The sequence below is a fragment of the Hypanus sabinus genome, chromosome 3, assembly GCF_030144855.1.
Source record: "Hypanus sabinus isolate sHypSab1 chromosome 3, sHypSab1.hap1, whole genome shotgun sequence".
Lineage (NCBI taxonomy): Eukaryota > Metazoa > Chordata > Chondrichthyes > Myliobatiformes > Dasyatidae > Hypanus > Hypanus sabinus.
Window position 1 is genome coordinate 5771238 of NC_082708.1, and position 26901 is coordinate 5798138.

The 26901-nt window shown below is 44.5% G+C and overlaps 1 protein-coding gene across 1 annotated transcript in view; it reads left to right on the forward strand.

Annotated features, from left to right (window-relative positions):
* The window catches only part of inppl1a (inositol polyphosphate phosphatase-like 1a), a 188493-nt gene that overhangs the window by 96937 nt on the left and 64655 nt on the right, over positions 1 to 26901 (forward strand). The window contains exons 2-7 of the mRNA XM_059963612.1: positions 3796 to 3859; positions 7515 to 7665; positions 10044 to 10152; positions 11992 to 12132; positions 18201 to 18291; positions 21399 to 21488. Of these exons, the coding sequence (XP_059819595.1) occupies positions 3796 to 3859; positions 7515 to 7665; positions 10044 to 10152; positions 11992 to 12132; positions 18201 to 18291; positions 21399 to 21488 (646 nt within the window). The remainder of the gene's footprint in view (positions 1 to 3795; positions 3860 to 7514; positions 7666 to 10043; positions 10153 to 11991; positions 12133 to 18200; positions 18292 to 21398; positions 21489 to 26901) is intronic.

Sequence of the window (26901 nt, forward strand, 5' to 3'; positions counted from 1 at the left end):
AGTGATCAATACACCTGGAAAGGACAGGCAATGGGAGATGCTTCACCTTCCTTAAGTGAGCAGTATACACACAGCATATAGATCTTATTTTACTTTATAGTTTTAATATTTTGTATTGCTGCTACAAAACAAAGTTCATGACATATGCTAGTGAAATTAAACCTAATTCTAATTCTGAACCTTTTAACCTACTCTAAGATCAATTTAACCTTTCCCTCATACATAACAATATAGAGGTATATCATGAGGGTTATAGACAGGCCGAAGGCATGTCATCTTTTCTCAGGCTTGGGGAATCAAGGACTGGAGGGCACAGGTTGAAGGTGAGGGAGGTGAGATTCAGGAGGAATTTGACTGGCAATGAGGTAGTGTGGTTTATTGTCACGTGTGCCAAGATACAGTGAAGAGCCTGTCTTGCATTCTCCTCATACAGATCAGATCATTGCTCAGTGACTCTATTATGGTTCAAGTGTAGGTCAGTGGGACTTGGTAGAATAACAGTTTGGTACAGAGGTCCTGTTTTATGCTCTAGTGCTCTATTACTTTATTGAGCTGGAATAAGTTAAAATAACAATGCAGAAGAAAAGCTAGTGAAAGAGTGCAGTGCTGGTAAACAATAAAGTGCAAGATCAAAACGAGGTAGACTGTGAGGCCAAGAGCCCATCATAGGGTAGCAGTCAGCACAACGCTATTACAGCTCGAGGTGTTCCGGCCTTCAGTTTTAGTGCCATCTTTAAGGAGATTGTGTGTTCTCCCAGTGAGCATACAGGTTTCTTCAGGGTGCTCGGGTTTCCTCCTCCAGTCCGTAGATGTACTGGTCAGTAGGTTAATCAGCCAGTTTACGTTGTCTACTGACTGGGTCTGTGTTAAACTGGTGGTGTTGCGTGGTGCGGTTCATTGGGCCGGAAGGGCCTTTTCCACACTGTATCTCTAAACAAAATAAAAGTCATAACCGTTGAATAGAAGCTGTCCTTGGGCCAGGTGGTACATCCTTTCAGACTTCTGCACCGTCTGCCTGATGGGAGGGGGCAGAAGAGAGACTGTCCAGGGAGGCTGACTGCTTTGCCTAGCACTAAGTATTGACAGAGTCTGTGGGAAGGAGGTTGGCTCCTATGATGTCTTTCACCCAGAACGTGGTCAGTGTATGGAAGGAGGAAGTGGTTTGAGACAGGAACATCAGCAATCTGTACAAGGTGCATGGGCTATGGGCAAAACGTAAGTGAAAAGGGCCAGTTTAGCTGAGAATTCTAGTTGTGGACCAGTTGAGGCGAACGGTCTGTTTCTGTACTGTATGACTGACTTTATGACAATGGCTCAAGAAATACTTCATTCTTTTAAAAGTTCTTTCCTCTGGGGGATTGAGAATGCTGCTATGGAAATGCAAATTGGCCTGGTGTGTGTTTGGCTCACTTCTGTAAAAGCTTTTGTTCTAGCAATATAAAATTGTCTAAATGGGGTGATTCATTGTAAACTGCGTGCGGTCACAGCCAGTTCTCCGTTGCTAGAGATTCTGTCTGTGCAGTTTAGTGACTCCAGTTCCATGGTGTACAGCTTCTAACACCTGGAATTTTAAAGGAAAGTAGAATTAGGACTATGACCATAATCATAAGACATGGGAGCAAAATAGACCATTCAGCCCATTAAGTCTGTTCCGCTATTCCACCATGGCTGATTTATTATCCTTCTCAACCCCATTCTCCTGCGTTCTCCCCATAAACTTTGACACCCTGACTAATCAAGAATCTATTAACCTCCACTAATGCTTTATAAAGCTCTGACTAATGCTTTTTAAAGCCTCAATTACGTCTTTGCTGTTGTATTCTAGTCCTCTCGATATGAATTGCATTTGCCTTCCTTACCACATACCAAATAGCACTTTACAATGAAGTGTACAGAAGTTTTCACTAACATCATGTAGGAAACACGGGCTATGCACATACTTGTGTCCTACAGATGCACAGTAGAGAGCATCCTAACAGGCTGCATGGTACAGAAACTGCACTGCGGTGGACAGTGGGTTGTTAAACCTGCCTGACACATCACCGGCACCAGCCTACCCACCATCAAGGATACCTATACAGAAAGATGCCAGAAAAGGGCTAGTAACATTATGAAGGATCCCACCCACCCTGCTCACGGATTGTTTGTCCCACTGCCATCAGGGAGGAGGCTACGTAGCATCCACACCAGGACCACCAGACTCAAAATCAGTTACTTTCCCCAAGCAGTGAAGCTGATCAACACCTAACTCCACCACTGACCCACCCCTCCACACCCCCAATCACCACTATTTTATCATTTCCTGTCGGAGTCACCTTATGTGTAGACACTCCTGCGTCTGGTGTCACTTCATGGACATACAATCAGCCTGTATATATAAGCTATCTTATGTATTTATATTTATTGTGTGGTTTTATTATCGTAGTGCTTTTTATTATTATTGTGTTCTTTATCTTTTTGTGGTGCTTCATTTTCTGGAGTAAGAATTATTTCATTCTCCTTTATACTGGAAATGATATTAACCAATCTGGAAGTTGAATGGTGCCAGTTCATTCCCAGCAAGCTAAAAGTAAATACATTTGGCAGTGTCATACATAACTATGATTAGGAAATAGTAGGCAAATGGGATGAGTTGAGATGGTCATCTTGGAGTTCAAAGTTCACGATTGTGCAGTTCACGAGTGTAAAGGAAACCCTCCACGTTGTTTGTCACGAGTAGGACTTCCTGCTGGCCAAACATTTTCATTCCCATTCCCATTCTGACGTGTTGATTCATGGCCTCCTTGATGCCAAGATAGATGAGGCCATCCTCAGGATGAAGAGCAACACCTTATATTCTGTCTGGGTAGCCCTCAAGCTGATGGCATGAATATCAATTTCTCTTTCTGGTGAATAGTTTCCCAATCCCCCCTCACCTCTATTCCCCACTCTGACTTTTCACTTCTCACCTGTCTATTATTTCCCCTGGGTCTCCCTCTCCTATGGTCTGCTCTCTTCTCCTCTCCTATCAAATTCTTTCTTCTCCACCCCTTGACCTTTCCCACCCACCTGGCTTCACTTTAAACCTTCCAGCTCGCCCCTCTCTCCTTCCCCACCTTTTTACTCTGGCATCCCCTTCTTTCTCAGTCTCGTTGAGACTCGAAACATTGACTGTTTATTCTTTTCCATAGATGCTGCTGGATCTGAGTTCCTCCAGCATTTTGTGTGTGTTGCTTTGAACAAAATAATTGCTCCAAATCCAATGCACCACAAAGAAAAACACAGTAAAATAAAGAATACAATAATAAAAACACAATAAATATAAATACATCAGCTAGCTTATGTACATTTATTGATTGTATGTCCAAAAGGTGACTCTGACAGGAAATGATAAAGTAGTGGTGGTTGGGGGTGTGGAGGGGTGGGTCAGTGGGTGGAGGTGTTGATCAGCCTCACTGTTCCGGGAAAGTGACTGTTTTTGAGTCTGGTGGTCCTGGTCTGGATGCTACGTAGCCTCCTCCCTGATGGGAGTGGGACAAACAGTCCATGAGCAGGGTAGGGGGGATCCTTCATGATGTTACTGGCCCTTTTCTTATTGTCTCTGTCCTTGATGGTGGAGAGGCTGGTGCGGGCGATGTGTTGGACAGTTTGTCTACCCGTTGCAGAGCACCTTGTCCACCACAGTGCAGATCTTTCAGCTTCCTCAGAAAGTAGAGCTAAGTGAGCTTTCGTGATTGTGGACGATGTGGAGCACTGAGCCTGATATCTGAGCAGTGTCGGTGGGAAGTCGACTCATGACCTTCTTGTCTTTCCTAGGTATCAGAAGCACGTGCATACTTACAGGATCTTGCCAGATGAAGATGATTTTCTGGCTGTACAGGTAAGAGATGCTGTTTCAGATGTTCCACATTTTTTGTCGTCATTTTCAGGTAATGTTGCAGCTCTATAAAACCATGGTTAGACCACACTCGGAGTATTGTGTTCAGTTCTGGTTGCCTTATTATTAGGAAGGATATAGAAGCTTCAGAGAGGGTGCAGAGGAGATTTACCAGGATGCTGCCAGGGTAGAGAGCATGACTTATGAGGATAGGTTGAAGGTTTTACTCTTTGGAGTGAAGGAGAATGAGAGGTGACGTGATAGAGGTGTATATGATAATAAGAGCCATTGATGAAGTAGACAGTCAGAGACGTTTGCCCAGAGCAGAAATGGCTAATACAAGGGGTCATAATTGTAAGGTGAATGGGAGAAAGTATAGCAGGATGTCAGAGGTAGGTTTCTTATAGAGTGGTAAGTGCCAGAAGTGGTGGTATAAGTGGTAGACGGACCCCAGTCTATCACAGGAAAAGCCCACTCCAACATTGAGCACATTTACGAGGAGCACTGGCACAAGAAAGTAGCATCCATCATCAAAGGCCCCCACCATCCAGGCCACGCTTGCTTCTCACTGCTGCCATCGGGAAGGAGGTCCCACACCACCAGGTTCAGGAACAGTTATCCTTCAACCATCAGGCTTTTGAACCAGAGAGGATAACTTCACTTGCCTCAACTCTGAACTGATTCCACAACCTATACACTCACTTTCATGGACTCTAAAACTCATTTATTTATTTTATTATTAGTACTTGCATTGTTGTCTTCTGCACATTGATTGTCTGTTGGTCTTTGTGTGTAGTTTCCACAACCTATACACTCACTTTCATGGACTCTAAAACTCATTTATTTATTTTATTATTAGTACTTGCATTGTTGTCTTCTGCACATTGATTGTCTGTTGGTCTTTGTGTGTAGTTTTCATTGACTCGATTGCATTTCTGTGTTTTCCTCTGTAGCTTCCATGTACCTATCCATATAGCTCTTCAATATTAAAATCGAGCTTGAGTCCACACTCTCATCACCCTCTCAGTGAAGATGTTCCCCCTCATGTTGCCCTTAAATGTTTTACTTTTCACCCTTAACCCATGACCTCTAGTTGTTGTCTCACGCAGCTACAGTGGAAAAAACCTTGCTTGCATTTACCCTATCTATACTCCCTCATAATTTTGTACATCTCTATTAAATTTCCCCTCGATCTTCTACGTCCTAGGGAATAAAGTCCAAACCTATTCAATCTTTCCCTATAACTCAGGTCCTCAAGTCATGCCAACATCCTTATAAATTTTCTCTGCACTCTTCAACCCTTATTTACACCTTTCCTGCAGGAAGGTGACCAGAACTGGGCACAGTACTCCAAATTAGGCCTCAGCAACATCTTATACAAATTCAACATAATATTAAGTACATGGTGACACATATGTACTTCGATAATAAGTTTACTTTGAATTTTAAACTTTCAAGTACATTAGGGACACTGAAGTGACAATTCAATAAGCACATGGATGATAGTAAAATGGAGGCTATGTGGAAGAGAAGGGTCAGATTGATCTTGGTGTAGGTTACAAGGTTAACACAACATTGTGTGCTGAAGGCCCTGTGCTGTCCTGCGTTCTAGAGAGAGGATCTGTGGGCCCCAGGGAATGTTCAGAAAGGCATTAGCAAAATGGCTCCAGGTTTTATCAACTTTAATTAAGTAATTAGACAGGAGAAGCTGCATTTATTCTCCTCGGACAGAGGCCATTAAGTGGTGATTTGAGAAATCCAAAACCTTGAATAGCTGAGGCTAAGTGAATAAAGAGAAAATGTTTCTCTTGCTGGAAAGATCAATAGCTCAGGATAACGTATGGAGCCTTTTCTCTGCACGCAGTTGTCACAATCTGATGTTCATTTCCTGAAATAACCTTAGTGGCAGACAAAAGCATTGCTTTCTAAAGGGAATTTGACAGATATGTGGGATATACTGGGCTAAGGATTAGAGCTCTTGTTATTGCTACATTCATTGTGTTTTTAATTTTAAAAAATAAATGAGATTTACATACGTTTTGTTTTTACAAGATTGTTCTTACACAGATTGGAAGGGCTGAACAAACACTTGTCCTGCTATAATACTTCCTTAAGTTCTGTTGACATAGTCATAGAAGTCAAATCAGGCCATTTCAGCCCATCGAGTCATATTCTGAGGAGGTGCTGTCTGGTCATCAAGTCTTAAGGCATGGAAAACTCACCCACACTGAGCACGGTTACTTATTTTTAAAGATACAGCACCGAACAGGTCCTGCTGGCACATCAATTCACTTATTTAACCCTTGTATGGGGCAGGGTACAATGACCAATTAACCTACTAATCACTACATCTCTGGACTGAAGAATCCAGAGGAAGCCCATGCGGCTCATGAGAAGGACGTACAAACTTCTTGCAGGTGATGTCAGAATTGAACTAACCACTAGGGTACAGTGGCGCCCCATTTTCTTGCCAAGAGGAATGTAGCATCTTTTCTACATTGAAATGAAAAATGAAGAAAGGGAGATTTTGCCCAAGGGAATACCTCTCTGGTAATATTTCCTGTCAGCACTTTGTCAGAGGTTTCTTCCGCACAAGTACAAGTTAATGAACAAATTAGATGGCCCTCCAAGGCTAAAACTGGAGCAGAATAACGGTTTGATTTTCACCTGTAAATCAGCCAAGATCTGGGCAATTTCATCAAGCATGTCATTACAAGTTTTGTTCACATCAGAAATGGGTCTGAATTTGAAAATTAATTTCATGAACTGCAGTAGTTTTCAAAGAAATGTTTATAGAAAAGAGCCATAAAGCAGGGGGATGAGGAAATTTATTTGTACTCTAAACAGTACCATGCAAAAATCTTAGGCACATGTAAAAAAAAATCTGTAAAGCCAAGATACTTTCAAAACTAATGAAATGAAAAATTTAAAAATATCAAAAAAATTTCTATAAAGAGCAGTAAAAAAATATCAAATCAATATTTGGTGTGACCACCTTTTTGCCTTTAGAAGTGCATCAGTTTTCTAAGGTACACTGTCATGCAGTTTTATAAGAAAATCAGCTGGTAGGTTTTTCGAAGCATCCTGGAGAACTTGCCACAGTTCTGCAGACTTTGGCTGTCTCCCTTGCTTCTGTCTCTCCAGGTAATCCTAGACAGCCTTGATGCTGAGATCAGTGCCCTGTGGAGGCCGTACCATCTGAAACCATACAAAAAAATCTAGTGTGCCCAAGACTTTTGTACAGTACTGTATACAGTCATAGGACATCAGGGTAGCATAGTGGTGAGCAAGGTGCCGTTACAGCTTGGGGCATTCTGGAGTTTAGAGTTCAGTTCCTCTGAAAGAAAGTTTGTGCATTCTCCCCATAATTGTGTGGGGTTCCTCCCACTGGTTAGTAAGTTAATTGGTCATTGTAAATCGTCCTATGATTAGGCGAGGGTTAAGTCGGTGGGTTGCTGGGCAGAAGGGCCACCTCTGTGATGTACATATGTCTAAATAAGTAAAAATTAAAAATAAACCTTTCCTTTTAACTCAGGGTTTGTGTATTGCTGCTGTAAATCATCAAATTTCAGTAATAATAACCCTGATTCTGATCTACCTGCTGGTTTGCAGTGAACTGGGGTGCAATCTAGTTACCTTGTGCTTTCCATTAACACAGACCTCCCAGGGTGTTCAGGTGAGGAGATTCAAAACCCTGAATGAGCTCATCACGTCATACCTGCAGCCAAACCAGGGCCTGGTCAGTACCCTGCTCTACCCCGTGGAGAGGGAGGACAAGAAGGAGACAGCAGAGGACAAAGACTACTCGGGTAAATGTCGCCGCGGGAAGAGCCAGTTATTCTGTCAGAACTGACTAGTTTCCCTGGCTCAGTCACTGAGTCCAATATCCATTTTCACTCACAAGAGATTCTGCAGATGCTGGAAATCTAGAGTAACACACACAGAGTGCTGAAGGAACTCTGCAGGCCAGGCCAGGCCATCTTTGGAGGGGAATAGGCAGTCGATGTTTTAGGCTGAGACTCTTCATGCTTGAAGGTGAAGTTGTGATGATGATATTAGCCCTTCTCTTCCTCTGGTGTCCCATCTCTTTCCCTTTCTTCCATGGCTCATGCTCCCACCCTATCAGATTCCTCCTCCTTCAGCCCTTTACCTATTCCATTTATCCTCTCCCAGCTTCTTAATTTATCCCCCCTCCCCCACCCAACTTCCCTCTCACTTTTTCACACCATCACCTGCCAGCTTGTGCACCTCTCCATCCCCTACCTTCTTGTTCAGGCTTCTTTCCTCTTTCTTTCCAGTCCTGATGGAGGATCTCGGCCCAAAGTTTTGACTGTTTATTCCCCTACACACCTGTTGAGTTCCTCCAGCACTTTGTGTGTGTTGCCCTCCATGCTTACTCTCTCTCCACTCCGAACTGCATTCTGGGAGAAGTTTGTCCGTTTGAAGGGCTACCTTTTCAACGGACTGATTAAACTTCCTCCTTTGACACTTTACAAAATTCATTTTTGAGACTTGGGCAAGGCCAGTATTTATTACTGATCTACAGTAGTTTTTGAGAAGGGAGGAGTGAACTGCCTTCTGAAGCTGGTGCTATCTGAGTGAAATCTACCAAATATTGAAAAGCCTAGATAGATTGGATGAGAGGATGTTTCCTATACTGGGGAAAGTCTGGGAGCAAAGAGCACAGCACAGCCTCAGAATAGAGGGATGTTCGCGTGGAACAGTTGTGAGGAGGAATTTCTTTAGCCAGAGGGTGGTGAATCTCTGGAATGCACAGCCGTAGACAGCTGTGTAGGCCAAGTCATTTGTATCAGAGGATGTAAGGTTCTTGATTATTCAGAGTGTTGAGTGTTAAAGGGAGAAGGCAGAGAATGGGGGTTGAGAGAGAAAATAAATCAGCCATGATGCAATGGTGGAGCAAACTTGATGGGCTGAATGGCCTAATTCTGCTTGTGTCTTATAGTCTTATGAGCAGAATTATGACTGGCTCAGGGTAGATGGAGCTGTTTTCCCAAGGTAGAAATGTCAAAACCTAATGAGCATAGGATTAAGGTGAGGGGGATGTTTCACACAGATTTACAGGGCAAATGTTTTTACAAGAATTTTTCTGCAGTGTGGAGGCTGAGGGAAGATCTGACAGAATTTTATAAAATTCGAGAGATATAGATAGGGCTGACAGTCCAGATCTTTCTTGCAAGGTGGAAACTTTAGATACCAGTGGGCATAGTTGCAAGGGATAGAGAGGAACATTAAAAGGAGATGTGTGGACAAGTTTTCCTTACACACAGAGTGGTGGTGCTAGGAAGGTGGAGAATGCTGATGCAATAGCTGTGTTTAAGAGGTATTTAAACGCACACATATATATGTGGGCTGGGACCATGTTGTGCAGTGTAAATTGGTATCATTAAAGATTAAAGATGGGCTTTCTTTTTCACATGTATATCAAAACACGAAATGAAATGTGTCATTTGAGTCAACAGCCAACAGAGATCGAGGATGTGTCACCACACTTTCGACACCAACATAGCTTCCCACAACTTCCTAACTCCAACCTGCACGTCTTCAGAATGTTTGAGGAAACCCACACAGTCATGGAGAGACATGCAGACTCCTTATAGGCAGCGGCAGGAATGATACCCAGATCGGGATCGCTGATGTTACACTGAACATTGTACAACCGTACTGGCGCTAACTGCTGCCCTCATTGAGAGCATGGGCCTATTTCTGTAGCAACACACTCAAAATGCTGGAGAAACACAGCAGACTAGGCAGCATCTTTGGAAAAGAGTGAACAGTTGACGTTTCAGGCCAAGACCCTTGATCAGGACTGAAGCATCAACTGTTTATTCATTTCCATAGATGCTGCCTGACCTGCTGAGTTCCTCAAGCATTTTGTGTGTGTTGCTCAGATTTCCAGCATCTGCAGATTTTTTTCATGTTTGGAGTCTATATCTGAACTGTTCTGTTTGGGTGAAGGTGTTTCCGCTGTGGGAAGGAGATGCTAGGTGGGAGACCAATGTTTTTCTTTCCGGCGACTGGTGATATTTTCAAGTTAGTATGATGCACTAAAGGCCATAACGTCTTTTTACCACTTGGGGAGGCAACTGATCCATTCACTTTATCTGACAGGGTTCTATTGTTTCCTGCTTGATGTGGTACCCTTTATCGTTTCCTGTTCCTTTTGCAGATTGTGAAGATGAGAGGCCACCATTGCCCCCTCGCTCTGCCTCCACCAACTTCACAGGCAGTTCAGGCACCTGCCTCTCCCCTGTGGCTCAGGATGGGACAGGAGAGAGGTAAATGCAACAAAACCCGGTGAGCGCCGGAGGTGGTGTGGCACGGTGGGTGTCCGTGCTGAGTTGGGGGCTGGCCCTTCCATTGGTGCTGCCCTCCAGTGTTCGCTCAGTAGAAGGCAAGCTGGATTGAATTCATCTGCAGCTGCACTGGTGTGTGATGAGGGACTGCTGCAGTCTTGTTCTTGCAGAAACATGGCTCCAGGACAACATCCCATGTGCCACAATTCTGCAGACCACGACACTCAGAGACTTGGGCCATTAAGACCATAAGCAATAAGAGCAGAATTAGGCGATTCAGCCCCTCGAGTCTGCTCCACATTTTCATCATGGATGATCCATTTTCCCTTTTACCCACATTATCTTGCCTAATCCCCGTCATGTTTCACACTCTGACTAATTATTTTGAGAGGACTAGAATTTAAAAGCAGGGATATAATGCTGAGGTTTAATAAGGCACTGGTCAGATCACAGGTGGATTATTGTGACAGTTATGTGGGTCTGCTTACATTGGAGAGGGTCTAGAGGTGGTTCACAAGAATGACCCGGGATTGAAAAGGTCAATGATGAGGAGTTTTCAATGGCACTGGAGTTTAGAAAAATGAGGGTGGATCTAATTGAAACCTATTAAATATTAAACAGTCTGAATAGAGTGGATGTAGAGAGGATGTTTCCTTTAGTGGGGAGTCTAGGACCAGAGGGCACAGCGCAGCTTCAGAACAGAAGAACGTCCCTTTAGAACAGAGACAGTGAGGTATTTCTTTAGCCAGAGGGTGGTGAGTATGTGGAATTCATTGCCACCGACAGATGTGGAGGTCAAGTCATTGGATATACGTAAAGTGGAGATTGATAGGTTCTTGATTAATTGGGGCATCAAAGGTTATGGGGAGCAGGCAAATTAATGGGGTTAAGAGGGACATTAAATTAGTGGTAATGAAACGGTGGAGCAAATTCAGTTGGCCAAATGGCCTAATTCTGCTTCTAAGAATGAAGGTGTATATAGGAAGGAAGGTTTAGATTGATCTCGGAGTAGGTTAAAGGGCTAGCACAACATTGTGGGCTGAAGGGCCTGTATTGTGCTGTGTAATGCCCCATGTTCTAAAAACTAGAGCCAGGCCATTCAGGATCAAATTGGGAGGTATTTCTGTGTATAGGAGATAGAAATTGGGAGTGCTCTTGCACAAACCTTTTAATCTAAAGTTGATTTATTTTTATTAATCCAAGGTACAAAGTTCTGTCATGTAAAACTGCATTGAAAGAGTTGGATCCTAGGTTAAAGTGTATTAAACTGCAAAACAGTTTATTCCTTTTCCAAATTCCTAATCCAGTTCTACACCTGTTGACTTTTTTTATATATTAGGCACCATCAGGAAATGCACATTTAAATGCAGCACAGTCGGATTAAAGGACCTTTGCAGGAAGGAGTTGAATTTGAGCAGTTTTTTCAGTTGTACTTAGAGATATAGCACGGAACAGGCCCTTCAAGCCAAATGAGCTGCAACACCCAGTAACTCACCTGTTTAACACTTGCCTAATCACAGGACAATTTACAATGACCAATTACTGGTCACTAACTAATGACCCACTAACCCGTACGTCTTTGGACTGGGGAAGGAAATCGGAGCACCCAGAGGAAAACATCACTGTTCACGGGGAGAATGTACAAACTCCTCACAGACGGTGCTGGAATTGAACTCTGAACTCTGGGATGCTCCTAACCGTAATAGTATCACACTACCATGGCATTCCAATTCTGCATCCAGTTCTGCGCAGGTCTGGAATTATGAGTTTTAATTCCCGCCGTACTTGCTCCTTCTCACCCATTTCTCGTTATCCATACAGCGCAGCCAATGGGATGACCACCATGTCCCACGAGTACCTGAAGGCGAGCTACGTGTTGGATCTGGAGGCTGTCAAGGCAGGTGCCACCACCCTCCCTCACCTCAACAAAGCATTAGTGACGTCCTGCAAGAGGCTCAACAGGTAGGCTTTGGAGAGTGGTTGGAGGGGCTATCCCTCCCTGACTGTAATGTCAGTTGATCGAGTGGACAGCCAGCACCTTGCTTCCTGGGCGGAACTGGGTACTATGAGAGGGCATAATTTTAAGGTGATTGGAGGAAAGTACAGGGGGATGCCGGAGGTATGATTTTTGCACAGAGAATGGTGGACGTGTAGAACGTGCTGGCCGGGGTAGTGGTAGAGGCAGATACATTAGGGACATTTAAGAGATTTATGGATAGATACATGGATGAAAGAAAAATGGAATTTACAAGGATGTTGCCAGGACTTGAGGACCTGAGTTATAGGGGAAGGCTGAATAGGTTAGGGCTTTATTTCCTGGAGTGTAGGAGAATGAGGGGAGATTTGATAGACGTGTGGAAAATTGAGGTGTATAGATAGGGTAAATACATGCAGGTTTTTTACACAGAGGTTGCGTGAGACTAGAGATCATTGGTTAAGGGTGAAAGGTGAAATATTAAAGGGGAACATGAGAGGGGAAATTCTTCACTCAGAGGGTGGTGTGAGTGTGGGATGAACTGCCAGCAGAAGGAGAGCTTTCAGCATTGAAGAGAAATTTGGATAGGTACATGGATGGCAGGGGTATGGAGAGCTATGATCCAGATGTGGGTCAATGGGACTAGGTAGAATTAACAGTTCAGCATGGATTAGATGGCAAAGGGCCAGTGTTCTATGCAGATTGTACTGAGACATGGGCAGTTCCAGGATAGATCATCTGAAATGATAATGCCAAGGAATTTAATGTCCCTGACCTCTCCCCCTCTGTTCCCATAATGAGGACCGGCTAATGGACCTCCAGTGGCTTCTTCCTGTAATTGATAAGTTTTAAGCAGTTGTGTTGTGGAGCACTGTCCTTTTGGCAGTAGCATGAAGGGTTGACCACAGCGGATGTGCACACAGAGAAAAAGATGAAGGTTTATTTCTGGTAGGGAAACAGATAATATCTCTTTGCCTGTTAGTATTGGTTAACAAGCGTAACTTAGAACAGTACAGACCCTTCAGCCCACAATGTTGTGCTGATCTTTTAACCTACTCGAAAATCAATCTAACCCTTCCCTCCCACACAGCCCTCCATTTTTCTTTCATGCTTGTGCCTATCTAAAAGTCTCTTAAATGCCCCCAATGTATTTGCCCCTGTCACATTCCTGGCAGGGTGTTCCACTTCACGTGTGTAAAAAAAACACTACGTCTGACACTCTTCTCCACCCACCCCATACTTTCCTCTAACCTCCTTAAAATTATACTCCCTCGTATTAGCCATTTCCACCCTGGGAAAAAGTCCATTTCCTCTATGCTGCTTATCAACCTTCCCTCTACCCTCATTTTCTCCTTCACAATTAAAGCACGGTACTGTAATTGTGAAGGACAAATGACTTGAAATGTCACCAAAGACGCTCGTAAATTTCCACAGATGTACCGTGCAGAGCATTCTAACTGGTTGCTTCACCATCTGATATGGATGCTCCAATGTGCAGGGTGGAAAAGGTTGTAGAGGGCCTTAATTCAGCCAGCTCCCCACCATCAGAGACATCTTCAGAAAGTGGTGCCTCAGAAAGGTGGTACCCATCATCCAGGACCCAGGGTGGAGATATGTCTCTACCAAAGGAGGTGGAAGGCGCTCCTTCCCTCTGCTGGTTTGGGCAAGGTGTAGCTCCTGCTTATCCCCCGGATCAGGGTCACATGAGCCATGGGAGCAGGTGGTGAATGGTTGTTTGAGCAGCCGGTGCAAATCACAAGTCCTGGTTATGTGACCACTGACGCCAGGCAGACAGTCCCTGATGAGTATTGATAATAACTGTGTCATCATGCTTGTAAAGGCATTAACCAGAAGAAGGCAATGGCAAGCCACTTCTGTAGAAAAACTTGCCGAGAACGATCGTAGTGACGGAAAGAGCATGCTCGCCTACGTTATAGGACTTGACACGTAACAATGCCCTCTTCCCATTGCTACTATCAGAGGAGATGCAGGGGCCTGAAGTTTTAGGTACAGCTTCTTCCCCTCACATTTCATGACAAATGTCAGTGATAATAAACCTGATTCTGATTCTAAATGCAGTATCCTGTCATCTGCCATTGCCCCTTGCCTGGGCACACAAGCGAATGATTGCCACTCCTTTGAGGCACCAGTAGGTACCTGAAGGCAGTTGGGATCAGCTGTCCTTGCGCAAGAGTTTCTGCAGATTCTGGAAACATTGAACAAAATGCTGGAGGACCACAGTCCTGATACGTCTTGACCCAAATGTCACCCAATACAACCCTGAGATTCATTTTCTTGTGAACATTCACGGCAAATAGAAAGAAACGTAATAAAATCAAATGAAACACAACAGGATGGATAAACAACCACTGTGCAAGAGACAGCGAGTTATGCAAATATAAAAAGGGGAAAAAAGGCAATAAGTATCAAGAACGTGAGGTGAAGAGTCTTTGAAAGTGGTTGTACTTCCTCGGAAATGAAACTGTGTCAGGTTTTCCACTTTACCCTGGTGTCGTCTGCTTAAACTGACCAGGCCTGGGGTGGAAAAAAGCAGCAGTGTTTCTGAGCTGAGCCGCAGGCTGAGGAGAGGAAATGAATCATGTGTTGTTGCAGCTGTGGACAGGGCAAGAGGAATCTGAGCACAGAGCCACACTTCTCCCAAACCAAAAGCTTTTTCCATCCTGTGATTCTTGGTTTGGAGGGAGCAGTGAGGTGGTCCCATCCTCTGTATCTAGCTTCCAGCATACCTGTGCGAGGTTTCTTCACCTCCCTCTGTGTGTTCAGAATGTGGCTAACGTATAACCTTGGTTCAATTCTCGCCACCGTCCTTAAGGATTAGGGTTCTCCCTGTGACCACCTGGGTTCCCTGTGGGTGCTCCGGTTTCCTCCCACATTCTGAAGGTGTACAGCTTCGTTGATTAATTGATCACATTGGTGTACAGAGCAACACATTAAAAAAACTACAAATATATATATTTTTTAAATAAAATAAATAAGTAGTGCAAAAAGAGCAAAAATAGTGAGGCAGTGCTCATGGGTTCATTGTCCATTCAGAAATCTGATGGCAAAGGGGAAGAAGTCGTTCCTGAAACATTGAGTGTCTTCCGACTCCTCGATAAGAAAAGAGCATGTCCTGGGTGGTGAAGGTTGTCAGTGATGGAAACCAGCTCCTTGAGGCATCCCATCACCTATTGAATATGTCCTTGCTGGTGGGGAAGATTGTGCCTGTGATGGAGCTGGCTGATTCTACAATCCATTGCAGCTTTTTGTGATGCCCCATACCAGGCAGTGATGCAAACATCACTCCACACAATTCCTGCCTATCGACCCATTTTAACAATGACTGTATTGCAGGAAGTACTTAATGGGCTGTAAAGTACTTGGCCAACCTGAAAGGGCCCACAAAATGCACTGTAGAAATACTTTCGTCTTTCTTAAATCCAGTAATGTAGCTTGGATGTGTTTATTATTAGAGAGAAGTTATAGGATTGGGAAGCTTTTAAAAACCAACTGAAGGCAATTTATAAGCCATAAAGAGAGAAAATATGAAATATGAAGGTAAGTTGGCTGATAATATAAAAGAGGATACCAATTGTTTTTTTCAGATTGAATTTATTTAAATCTTACAGCCATCCCACAACGTGAGGGAGTAAAAATCTTTGCGTTATGACTCCATCACAATGTACAATGTGAATTTATAAGTCCAATGGCTTGTAGAAAGAAGGTGTCCTGTAGCCTGTTGGTCCTGGTCTTAATGCTGTGGTACCATTTGCCAGACGGAAGCAGCTGAAACAGTTTATGGTTGGGGTGACTGGTGTACCCGATGATCTTCCAGGCCTTCTTTACACACCTGCTGCTGTAGATGTCCTCAATGGAGGGAAGCTCACATGCACAGATGTACTGGGCTGTCTGTACCACTCTCTGCAGTACCCAGTGATCAAGGTTGGTGCAGTTCCTGTACCAGACAGACAGACATCTTTTTTTCGTAAAAGTGAAAATCCTCTTTGGTTAGCGAAAACAGATACTAATGTAGGTCTTTCATAACAGTGAGCTGTCGTAAAGCGAACGTTCGACAGAGGGCCACCTGTCTTTGTTTTTTTTCTATTTGCACAATTTGATGTTTTTTGTACACTGCTTTCCCACCCTATGGTCTTTCATTGATTCTATATGGTTATTGAATTTACTAAGTATGCTCGCAAGATAACAAATCTCAGGGTTGCATGTGATGCCATGTATGTACTTGGATAATAACTTTACTTTGAACTTAGAGCAAAGAGGTGGTGGATGGAATGCAGTGGAGGGAAACGTATGGCCATGCACTTTGGTAGAAGGAATAAGGCACAGACTATCTGGGGGGAAAATTCAAAAATCGAGGTGCATAAGGACATTGGAATCCTCGTGCAGGACTCCTTGCAGGTTAACTTGCCAGTGAGTCAGTGGTGAGGAAGGCAAGTGCAATGTTGGCATTCATTTTGAGAGGACTAGAATATAAGAGCAAGGATGTAATGCTGAGACTTTATAAGACAATGGTAAGGTCTCACCTGGAGTATTGTGTGCAGTTTTGGGCCCCCTATCTAACAAAATATGTGCTGGCGTTGGAGAGGGTCTAGAAGAGATTCACAAGAATGATCTTGGAAATTAAAGGTTTACGATATGAGGAGTGTATGAGGGCTCTGGGCCTGTACTTAGTGGAGTTTAGAAGAATGAGGATGGGATTTCATTATAAGGCCTAAAATGGATGTGGGGAGGATGTTTCTTGTAGTGGAAGAGCCTAGGACCAGACGACACAGCCTCAGAATAGAGGGACGTCCATTTACAACAGAGATGAGGAGGAATTTCTTTAACTAGAGGGCAGAGAACTGTGGAATTCATTGCCACCAATGGCTGTGCAGGCCAAGACATTGAGTATATTTAAAGCAGAGGTTGATAGGGGATCTTGATTAGTCATGATATCAAAGGTTACGGAAAGAAGGCAAGAGAATAGGGTTGAGAGAGGTAATAAATCAGCCACGATGGATTGGCTGTGCAGACTCAATGGGCTGAGTGGCCTTATTCTTTCTTATTTTTGATGTTGTTATCGTTTTTTAATATGCCTTGGATATTAGTGTGGATAACTTCACTCACCTCAGCACTGAACTGATTCCTGAACCTGTGGACTGTCTCTACAGCTCATGTTCTCAGTATTGTCTGTCTGTCTATCTATCTACCTATTTAGTCATAGAGCACTACAGCAGAGAATGGACCATTCGGTGCATACCAAGCCCTCCATAGTATGTGGTGTCATCCATGAACCTATTCAAATTTCACTTAAATGTTGAAATTGAACCTGCATCCAGAAATTCCACTGGCAGTTCATTCCACAATGTCACCACTCTCTGGGTGAAGTAGTTCCCCCTCATGTTCCCCTTAAATATTTCACCTTTCACCCTTAACCCATGGCCTCTAGTTCTCACCCAACCTCAGTGGAAAAAGCCTGTTTGCAAATACTTATCTATACCCCTCATAATTCAGTATATCTCTATCAAACCTGCCTATTTTTCTCCTACAGTCTAGGGAATAAAGTCCTAACCTATTCAACTTTTCCCTGTAAGTCAGGTTGTCAGGTCCTGGCAACTTCCATGTAAATTTTCTCTGTACTCTCTCAATCTTACTGATATCTTTCCTGTAGGTAGGTGACAAGTTCTGCACGGTATACTCCAAAATGGGTCTCACCAACTTGTACACAACTTCTCTCAACTCCTGTACTCAACACTCTATCTATTTTTATCATCGTACTATTTTGATACTAAAGTGTACTAGAATACGTTATCTACAGTACCTATGTTATTTGCACAGTTTGTCTTTTGCACACTGGTTGTTTTACAGTGTCTGGAGTTTTTATTGATTCTATTGTATTTTGTAAATTGTATTGTAAATGCCCACAAGTAAACAGTGTTGTCTATGGTGACATCTCCGTACTTAGATAATAAATTTATTTTGGGCTTCTGGCTCATACAAGTAGTTGTTGGTACAAGTAGCTCTCAGTTGTTGACACAAGATTTCTTTATCCTTGCAGTGAAGTTGATAAAGTCCTGGCAGGCCTGGAAATACTCTCGAAGATATTCGACCAACAGAGCTCACCACTGCTAACCCGACTGATACAGCAGGTAGTGACAACTATTGTTAGATGCCCCTCCTTCTCCTATGGTCCACTTTCTCCTCCTATCAGATTTCTCCCCTCCAGCCTGTTACCCACCTAGCATCACCTATCACCTAGCTCCACCTGTCACCTAGCTCTTCCTCCTTTCTTTCCAGTCCTGATGAAGGGTCTTGGCCTGAAACATCAACTGTTTGTTCCTGTCCATAGATCTGCTGAGTTCCTCCAGTATTTTGTGTGTGTTACGCTGGATTTTCAGCATCTGCAGAATTTCTTGTGCTGATTGTTTTGATGTTTATGTTGTGTTTGTTGAGGCTGTGGTACCTTTTCTGAGCAATGAACGTGACTGATGTGTCGAGCGGTATGCCCGCCACCTGCACACTCCACTGCCCTTGCTTCTAGTTCCTAAACTATCAGCACCTCAATTTTAGAAATCTTCTCAGATCTCTCCCTCCTAGACAGCTGGACATATTCATGTCATAAGTCATCCAGCACGGAAGGCAGGCCCTTTGGCCCAGCTCAGAAGTGTTCACTTAATGAATCAGTCCTTCTGTTATCCATTTTTGAGGGTCTCCAACCAGAGGGTGGTGAATTGATGGAATTCATTGCCACAGGCAGCTGTGGAGCCCAAGTCATTAAGTATATTTAAAGCAGAGGCTGTTAGGTTCTTGATCTGTAAGGGCATCAAAGGTTATGGAGAGAAGGTAAGAGAATGATGTTGAGAGGGATAATAAATGAGCGATAATCAATTGGCAGAGCAAATACGATGGGCTGGATGGCCTAATTCTGCTCCTATGTCTTATGGTCTTAATGCCAACTAAGGTGCGCCATCAAAGCTCGGCAAATCGACCTGTGTTTGTCTTCCCAATCCATGTACCTGCACAACTGTCCTTTTAAACGTTGTTATTGTATCTGTCTCTACCATCCTCTGACAGGAGAACGGGGTTGAGAGGGAAAATAAATGGTGGAGCAGACTCAATGGACTGAATGGCTCCTTTGTCTTATGGTCTCTGGTTTCTGACACCTCTTTGCACACACATTCTACCTTTTGTGTGAAAAAAAAAGTTTCCCCTCAAGTTACAATAAAATCTTTTCCCTTTCACCTTAATCCTGTGCCTTCTAGTTATAATTAAAGATGCAGCTAGTCCTAGTTTCGTGAGTTTGGCTCATATACCCCCAAGCCCCACCCCTCCATCTACCTGTCCAAGTGCTTTTCAAGCAATACTGTTGAACCTGCTTCAACCACTTCCTCTGGCAGTTAGTTCCATATACCCACCACTCTCTGGGTGGAAAAGTTTCCCCTCAGTTCCCTTTTAATTCTTTGCCCTCTCATCCTAAACTTGCACCTTCTAATTCCTGGGGAAGAGACTGTTTCCGGCCACCCTCTGTATGCCTCTCATAGTTTTAAACATTTCTATATAAGGTCAACTGTCATTCTTCAACATCCAATGACCTAGCCTGGCCAACCTTTCCCTACAACTCAGGCCCTTTGTTCTGCAACACCCTCGTAAGTCTTTTCTGAACCTTTTCGCATTCAATTACATCTTTCCTAAATCAGGGTGACCAAAACTGTACAAGTGGTGTATGCAGGTTTGATTACTTCATCCAAGAGAGACTTAGATTGGTACATGGATGGGTGGGCTATGGTCTGGGTGCAGGTCAAATGGACTAGGCAGAATAACAGTTCAGCACAGACTAGATGGGCTGAAGGGCCTGTTCCTGTGCTGTAGTGCTCTATGACTAAACAGGAAAGATGTGTGTTTAAGCGTGTTATCAAATACTTCTGGTGTGTTGCAGGAAATCTTACTAATATTTTACTGAATGTGAATGAAGCACTTAAGTTCTACCTTAATGTTAGTCTGGTTGTATACAGCTGGTTAAAGAGAACCTTCCCCTGATCTATTAACAGCAGCAGTGACGTGTCTTGGACGACACCCTCCATGGCAAAATGCTCCAAGAAGATTCACAGTTAGACAAAGCGGTGCTCCTCCCCACCACCCCCCACCTTTTTATTCTGGCTTCTTCCCTCTTCTTTCCTGTCCTGATGAAGGGTCTTTTCCTGAAACATGTACTACTTATTCCCCTTTATAGACGCTGGCTGTCCTGTTGGGCACCTCCAGCACTTTGGGATTCATTGAGCAGCTTCACTCCACCCCCCCACGAAAGGCGAGACTTCCCAGTGATCGCCCATCTCAGTTTCAATTCCCATTCAAATTCTGACATGTTGGTCCATGGCCTCCTCTACTGCCATGATGAGGCCTCTCTCAGACTGGAGGTGCAACATCTCAAATTTCAACCTGATGGCGTGAGCATTGATTTCTCCGACTGCCAATAATAAAACCCTCCACCTTTTTTTACATTCCCATTTCTGGTTCCCCTCTCACCCCCCTCCTCCTCAGCTGTCCATCCTTTTCCTCCGGTTCCCCTCATTCTATTCCTTTTACTTTCTTCTCCTATAGGATTCGTCCTTCAGCCCCTTTACCTTTCCATCTATCATCTCCGAGCTTCTTACTTCATACCCATCTCCCACCCACCTAGCTTCCTCCTCACCTGGTCTCACTTAGTACCTATCAGTCCCAATGAAGGGTCTCGGTCCAAAATGATAGTTGTTTACTCTTTTCCATAGAGCCTGCCTGACCTGCTGAATTCCTTCGGCATTTTGTGTGTGTCATCTATCCCCTGCCAGCTTTCCCTCCTCCCACATTCTCATTCTCACTTCTTTCCTGTTCCTTTCCAGTCTCAGTGAAGATCTCGGCCCAAGTTCCCCTCCGTTGATGCTGTCTGGCCTGCTGAGTTCCTCCAGCATTTTGTGTGTGTATTTCCAGCCTCTGCAGAAACTCTTGTGTTTATGACTTACTAATGTAGTCTTGATGATAGGTGAGATGACCTAAGATTAGGTAGGTTTAAAGGAATGCCTTTTGAGGAGTTGCAGCTGTTAAGGACCAGTATTCCAAAGCTGAAGATGAATGCTTGAGTACCAATGCAGATTTATGAAAATCCGGAATGAGGATTAGGGCTGAGGTCGAGTGATCATAAAACTCCTATAGGATTCTAATTCTTCTCCAAGCAGAACCTGTTTGAACTGATTAAGTAATGGGTGACTCGTTTCTTTTGCAGGCCAGTAGTCAGGGTGGAGATCAGCAGCTAGAAAACCTGGTCATGAAACTCTCAGTCCTGAAGGACCTGCTCTCTTCCATGGAGAGGAAGGTGAGTGCCGATGTTTAATCTCAATGTTTCATCCTGAAGATCACAACTATTCACATGTCATTCTCTCCCTCCTGCCCCCCTCTCCCCACCCCCCTCCCTGCCACCCCTCTCCCCCCACACCCTCTCTGCTATGCTTTCTTCCTTCTCTCCTCCACCCCTCAATTTTCTATGCATGTTGCATTCTCTACAGGCCGTTTGAAATGACTATTCACTCAGTCTCTTCCCATTCATTGGTGCAAAAGTGATTGGTATTTCTCTATTTAATCAGTCACAGAGAACGCTGCCATTAACGCAAACCTTCCAGTAGCAGCATTACTCATGTTTGAGCGAGAGAATTAGGATTCGCATTAGAATGTTATTCCTTACATCCCTCTCACAACGTGAGGGAGTAAAAATCTTTATGTTGCGTCTCCATCGCTATGTACAAGCAATAAGGAAGGGAAATATGGGAGGATATTGTCCAAACACTAAGATGGTATACGTAATTGTTTTGTATAATGTATGTACAGTCAGATCCACAATCAGATCAGTGTGTTTTGATCAGTCTGATGGCCTGGTGAAAGAAGCTGTCCTGAAGCCTGTTGGTCCTGGCCATAATGCTGTGGTACTGTTGACTAGATGGTAGCAGTTTGTGGTTGGGGTGTCTGGAGTCCTTGATGATCCAAAGGCCCTTTTTACACTGTAAATGTCCTGAATAGAGGAAAGTTCACATCTACAGATGCACTGGGCTGTCTGCACCACTCTCTGTAGTGCCCTGCAATTGAGGGAAGTACTGTTCCCATACCAGGCAGTGACACAGCCAGTCAGGATGCTCTCAATGGTGCCCGTGTAGGAAGTCCTGAGGATTTGGGGACTCATGCCAAATTTCTTCAGCTGTCTAAAGTGAAAGAGGCTTTTGTGCTTTTTTCACCACACAGCTGGTATGTACAGTCCAGGTGAGATCCTCAGTGATGTGTTCATGAAGGAACTTAAAACTACTCACCCTCTCAACTACAGTCTGACTGATGTCAATAGGAGCTAGCCTGTCTCCGATCCTCCTGTAGTCCACAATCAACTCCTTTGTTTTTGCAGCACTGAGGGAGAGGTTGTTTCCCTGGCACCACTGTGTCAGGATGTTGACTTCTCCTCTGTAGGCTGTCTCATCATTGTTGGAACTAAGGCCTATCAAGTTTGATCAGCAGTTTGGAGCTGTGCATGGCAACATAGTCGTGAGTGTATAGGACACCGGCCGGGGGGGGGGGGGGGGGGGCACGTGTTATGGGGCAGAGGGGAGGGAGCCCACCCTTCCCACCAGCTGCGATCTGACAGAAAGTCCAGGATCCGGCTGCACAAGGCAGGCTAAAGGCCGAGGTCCCTGAGCTTCTTGTTGAGTCTGGAGGGAGTTATGGTGTTGAATGTTGTCCGAGAACAACATTCTAACGTAAGAATCCCTCATCTACAGGTGAGTGAGGACGGTGTGTAGTGCTGTGGCTGTGGCATTGTCTGTCGATCGGTTGTGTCATTAGGTCAATTGTAGGGGGTCCAGTATAGGTGGCAGCATGCTGTAGACATCATCCTTGACCAGTCACTCAAAGTATTTGCTTTATTGAAGTGAGTGTGACAGGACACTGATCGTTAAGATGTGCTATCTTGGTTTTCTTTGGTACAGAGACAATAGTGGATGTTTTGAAGCAGGAGGGCACTACACACTGGGAGAGGGAGAGATTAAAAATGTCTGTAAACGCACCAGCCAGCTGTGCCACGCACACTTTGAGTACTCACTCTGGGGTGCAGTCCGGGCCAGCTGCCTTGTTGCTGTGGACACGTTGGAATGACCTGCATACCTCAGCTCAGCTCGGAGGTGACGAAGGTGCAGGTCACGTCACTGGCTCTCCTCAGGGGTTCAATGGTAACGACTTCAAAACAAGCATAAAAAAGATTTAGCTCGTTCAGGAGAGAGGCAGCGATGTTGGCTGCATCACTGTGTTGCCCTTTGAAGTCCGAAACAGTGTGCGGAACTTGCTGTAGGCTGCGTGTGTCATTGGCACTGAGTTGTGTCTGGATTTTATCCCTGTATTGATGTTGTGCTGTCTTGCTGGCTCTTTGTAAATTGTAATGACGTTTCTTGAGCTCCTGACGGTTTCCGGAGGCAAAGGCTTTGTCTTGTGCAGTGATTGTATGGAACTATCAGTCCGAGGTTTCCAGTTTGGGTAGACCAAATGTATGAGATTCATCATGGGAAGGGCAGAGATTATCCCACTACCTCCCAGCTGCCCCCCCTCATCACCCCCAGTCTCCTTTTACCCTTCATCCTCCCACCACTCCACCTTGCCCACTGTCACCATCCCCACCCCTCATCGCTCCGCCAGCCCCCACAACCATCACACCCCTCCTTCTCCCCCCCACCCCTTTGCCCCTCCTCTGGCCATTTGAAGGACAGAGTGAGTATTGTTGGCAAGCACCTGTATGGTTTAAATGCAGAATTTGGGGTGTTACTGTCATTTTTTGTTGTGAACACATGAATATTGGAGGAGTGGTCAAAGTATGAGGCTCATGGGACCAAACTGCACACAGAGTTCAGGTGGTAACTGAGCACGTTGCATCTTTCTTCACAAGAATGATGCTGACAGTATTACCTTGGAGGAAAGAGTCATGGAGAGATCTGATAAAACACTGGTGAGGCCTAATTTGGAGTACTGTGTGCAGTTCTAGTCACCTACCTACAGGAAAGATATCACTGAGATTGAAAGAGTGCAGAGAAGATTTACAAGGATGTCTCCAGGATTTGAGGACCTGAGTTACAGGGAAATGTTGTATAGGTTAGGACTTCATTCCCTGGAGCATAGAAGAATGAGGGGAAATTTGATAGAGGTATACAAAATTATGAGGGGTATAGATAGGGTGACTGTAAACAGATCTTTTTCCATTGAGGTTGGGTGAGACTAGAACTAGAGGTCATGGGTTAAGGGTGAAAGGTGAAATGTTTCAGGGGAACCTGAGGGGAACTTCTTCACTCAGAGGGTGGTGAGAGTGTGGAACGAGCTGCCAGTGGAAGTGGTAGATGTGGGTTTGATCTCAACGTTTAAGAGAAGCTTGGATAGGTACATGAATGGAAGGGGTATGGAGAGACATGGTTCAGATGGGACTAGTTTGACATGGACTAGGTGGATCAAAAAGGCCTTTTTCTCTGTTGTAGTACTCTGATTGACTTACATGGAGGGGACGTATTTAATGGTTGGAAAACTCAGTAGGAAAGGTAATTACTGCAAATTAAATTTATTTAGGATTGCTGTGGGAACTTTGCAACTCCTACTGACCTGTAAACCACCTACAATTTGGGAGTGGTGCAGGAAGCTTGCAAGTCTCCAACATCGCAGCCCTGTTCACAGTAGCAGAGAAGGATAAAGCCCGGAATACTGCCGAAGGAAGAAATCTGAAGGACACGCGGAACACCGGGTTAGGCGGTGTGCGTGGAGAGGAAGACACAGCTGTTGACTTTATTAGAACTTCATTGCTGAGGAAACCCGGTGTGTCCACTCTGACTGTAGAGGTGAATAGGGACTTGCAGAAAGAGGGAGAGAACAGGACCTGACCTCACAGAGGTAAAATCTTTTGATGGAAAGAAATAGAACTACAGTAGAATTGTGAATCTGATTGAGTAAACTTCATTTTAAGCTTTTTTTTTAAACGAGTAAGGCACTTTGCCCTATCTTCCTTACACAGAGCTGCAGCTCTGTAAAACCCTGGTTAGACTTCACTTGGAATATTGTGTTCAGCTCTTGTCGGCTCATTATGGGAAGGGGATGAGAACTTTCAAGAGGGGGCAGAGGTTATTTACCAGGATGCTGCCTGGACTAGAGAGCGTGTCTTGTGAAGACAGGTTGAGTGGGCTTGGGCTTTTCTCTTTGCAGCACAATAGGATGAGAGAGGTGTACAAGATGATTATATAGAATGGGTAGCTAAAGACTTTTTCCAAGGGCAGAAATTGCTAATACCAGGGGGCAAAATTTTAAGCTGATTGGGGGAAAGTATCGGGGGAAAGTCAGAGATAGGTTTTTTACAGGTGGGTGGGTGGAAATGCCCTGTCATGGATGGTGGTAGAGGTAGATATGTTAGGGATGTTTAAGAAACTCTTAGAACACTTAGGCATGCGAGTGAAAGAGAAATGGAAGGTTATGCGAGACGGAAAGGTTAGATTGACCTTGGGGTAGTTAAAGGGTTGCAACAAATCATGGGCCGGGGGGTCTCTACCATGCTGTGTTTCTCAAACATTTAAGTGCAGTTGAAACCCCCCCCCCCCTCACATTTTGGGATCTCCCGACTGGATAAGGAGAGTAGATTTCCTTCCTGGAATCTGGTGTTTACAACCATCTGACTGCTTTTCAGTTTCACTGAAAATGTTTTTAAATTTCAAGATGTTAATTGAATAAATGTTTTCACATCTCTCTTTCCCTCCTCAACCCTCTCCATCTGCCCCATTACCTGCACACTCCTCCCTCAGGTTTGCGTCCTCTCCTTCCCTCTCCTAACAGATTTCGTCATCTTCAGCCCTTTGTCACTTCCACCAATCACCTTCCAGATTCTTACATCATTCCCACTCACCCCCTGTCCCATCATCCACCACTCTCATGGATCCATCACCTACCAGCTCTTATGATAAAGATTTGCTTTATTTGTCAAAGCATCAAAGTGTACAGAGAAATGTGTCGTTTGTGTCAATGGCCATCACGTTCCAAGTATATGCTGGGGGCAGCCTGCAAGCTTTGCCATGCCTTAGGCCCCAACGTTGCATGCCCCAGTCCTAACTGTACGTTTCTGGGATGTGGGAAGACACCCACGTAGTCCCGTGGAGAACCTTAACCCTAACTCCTTAAAGACAGCTGTGGCAGTTGAACCCAGGTGTGTGTTAGCCATGTTCTGCGCACACAAGAGGGAGGGCGCAGAACGAGTTAAGGGTAGCTCAAGCAGGTATGCTGGCAGCTAGATACTGGGGGTGGAACCACTTCACTCTTCCCTCCAAGCCAAGAATCACAGTGGCTGAGAAAGGTCAGTGACTGAGACTGCTGCTGATGTGGCCTCTACGTTGGTGAGACCTGACGTCAATTGGGGGGTTTGCTTTGTCTACCACCTCTGCTCCATCTGCAAAAGCGGACATACCCGGTGGCCAACCATTTAAATTCCTTTCCCCATTCCCCTTCCAAATTGGTCACTGGCACTGTAGAGCATTGCGCTAACCACTACACTGCTGTGGTCACTTTATAAGGGAATGCTGACTGCTCTCCCCACCCCCGACCTTTCCAGTCCTGATCTAGGGTCTGTCCATTTCCTTCCACAGATGCTGCCTGACCCGCTCAGTTTCCCTCTCTTTCTGTACAGTGCTTTAGCTCGAGCATCTGCAGTATATTCATCCACACTCCATTACTCCTACATTCTC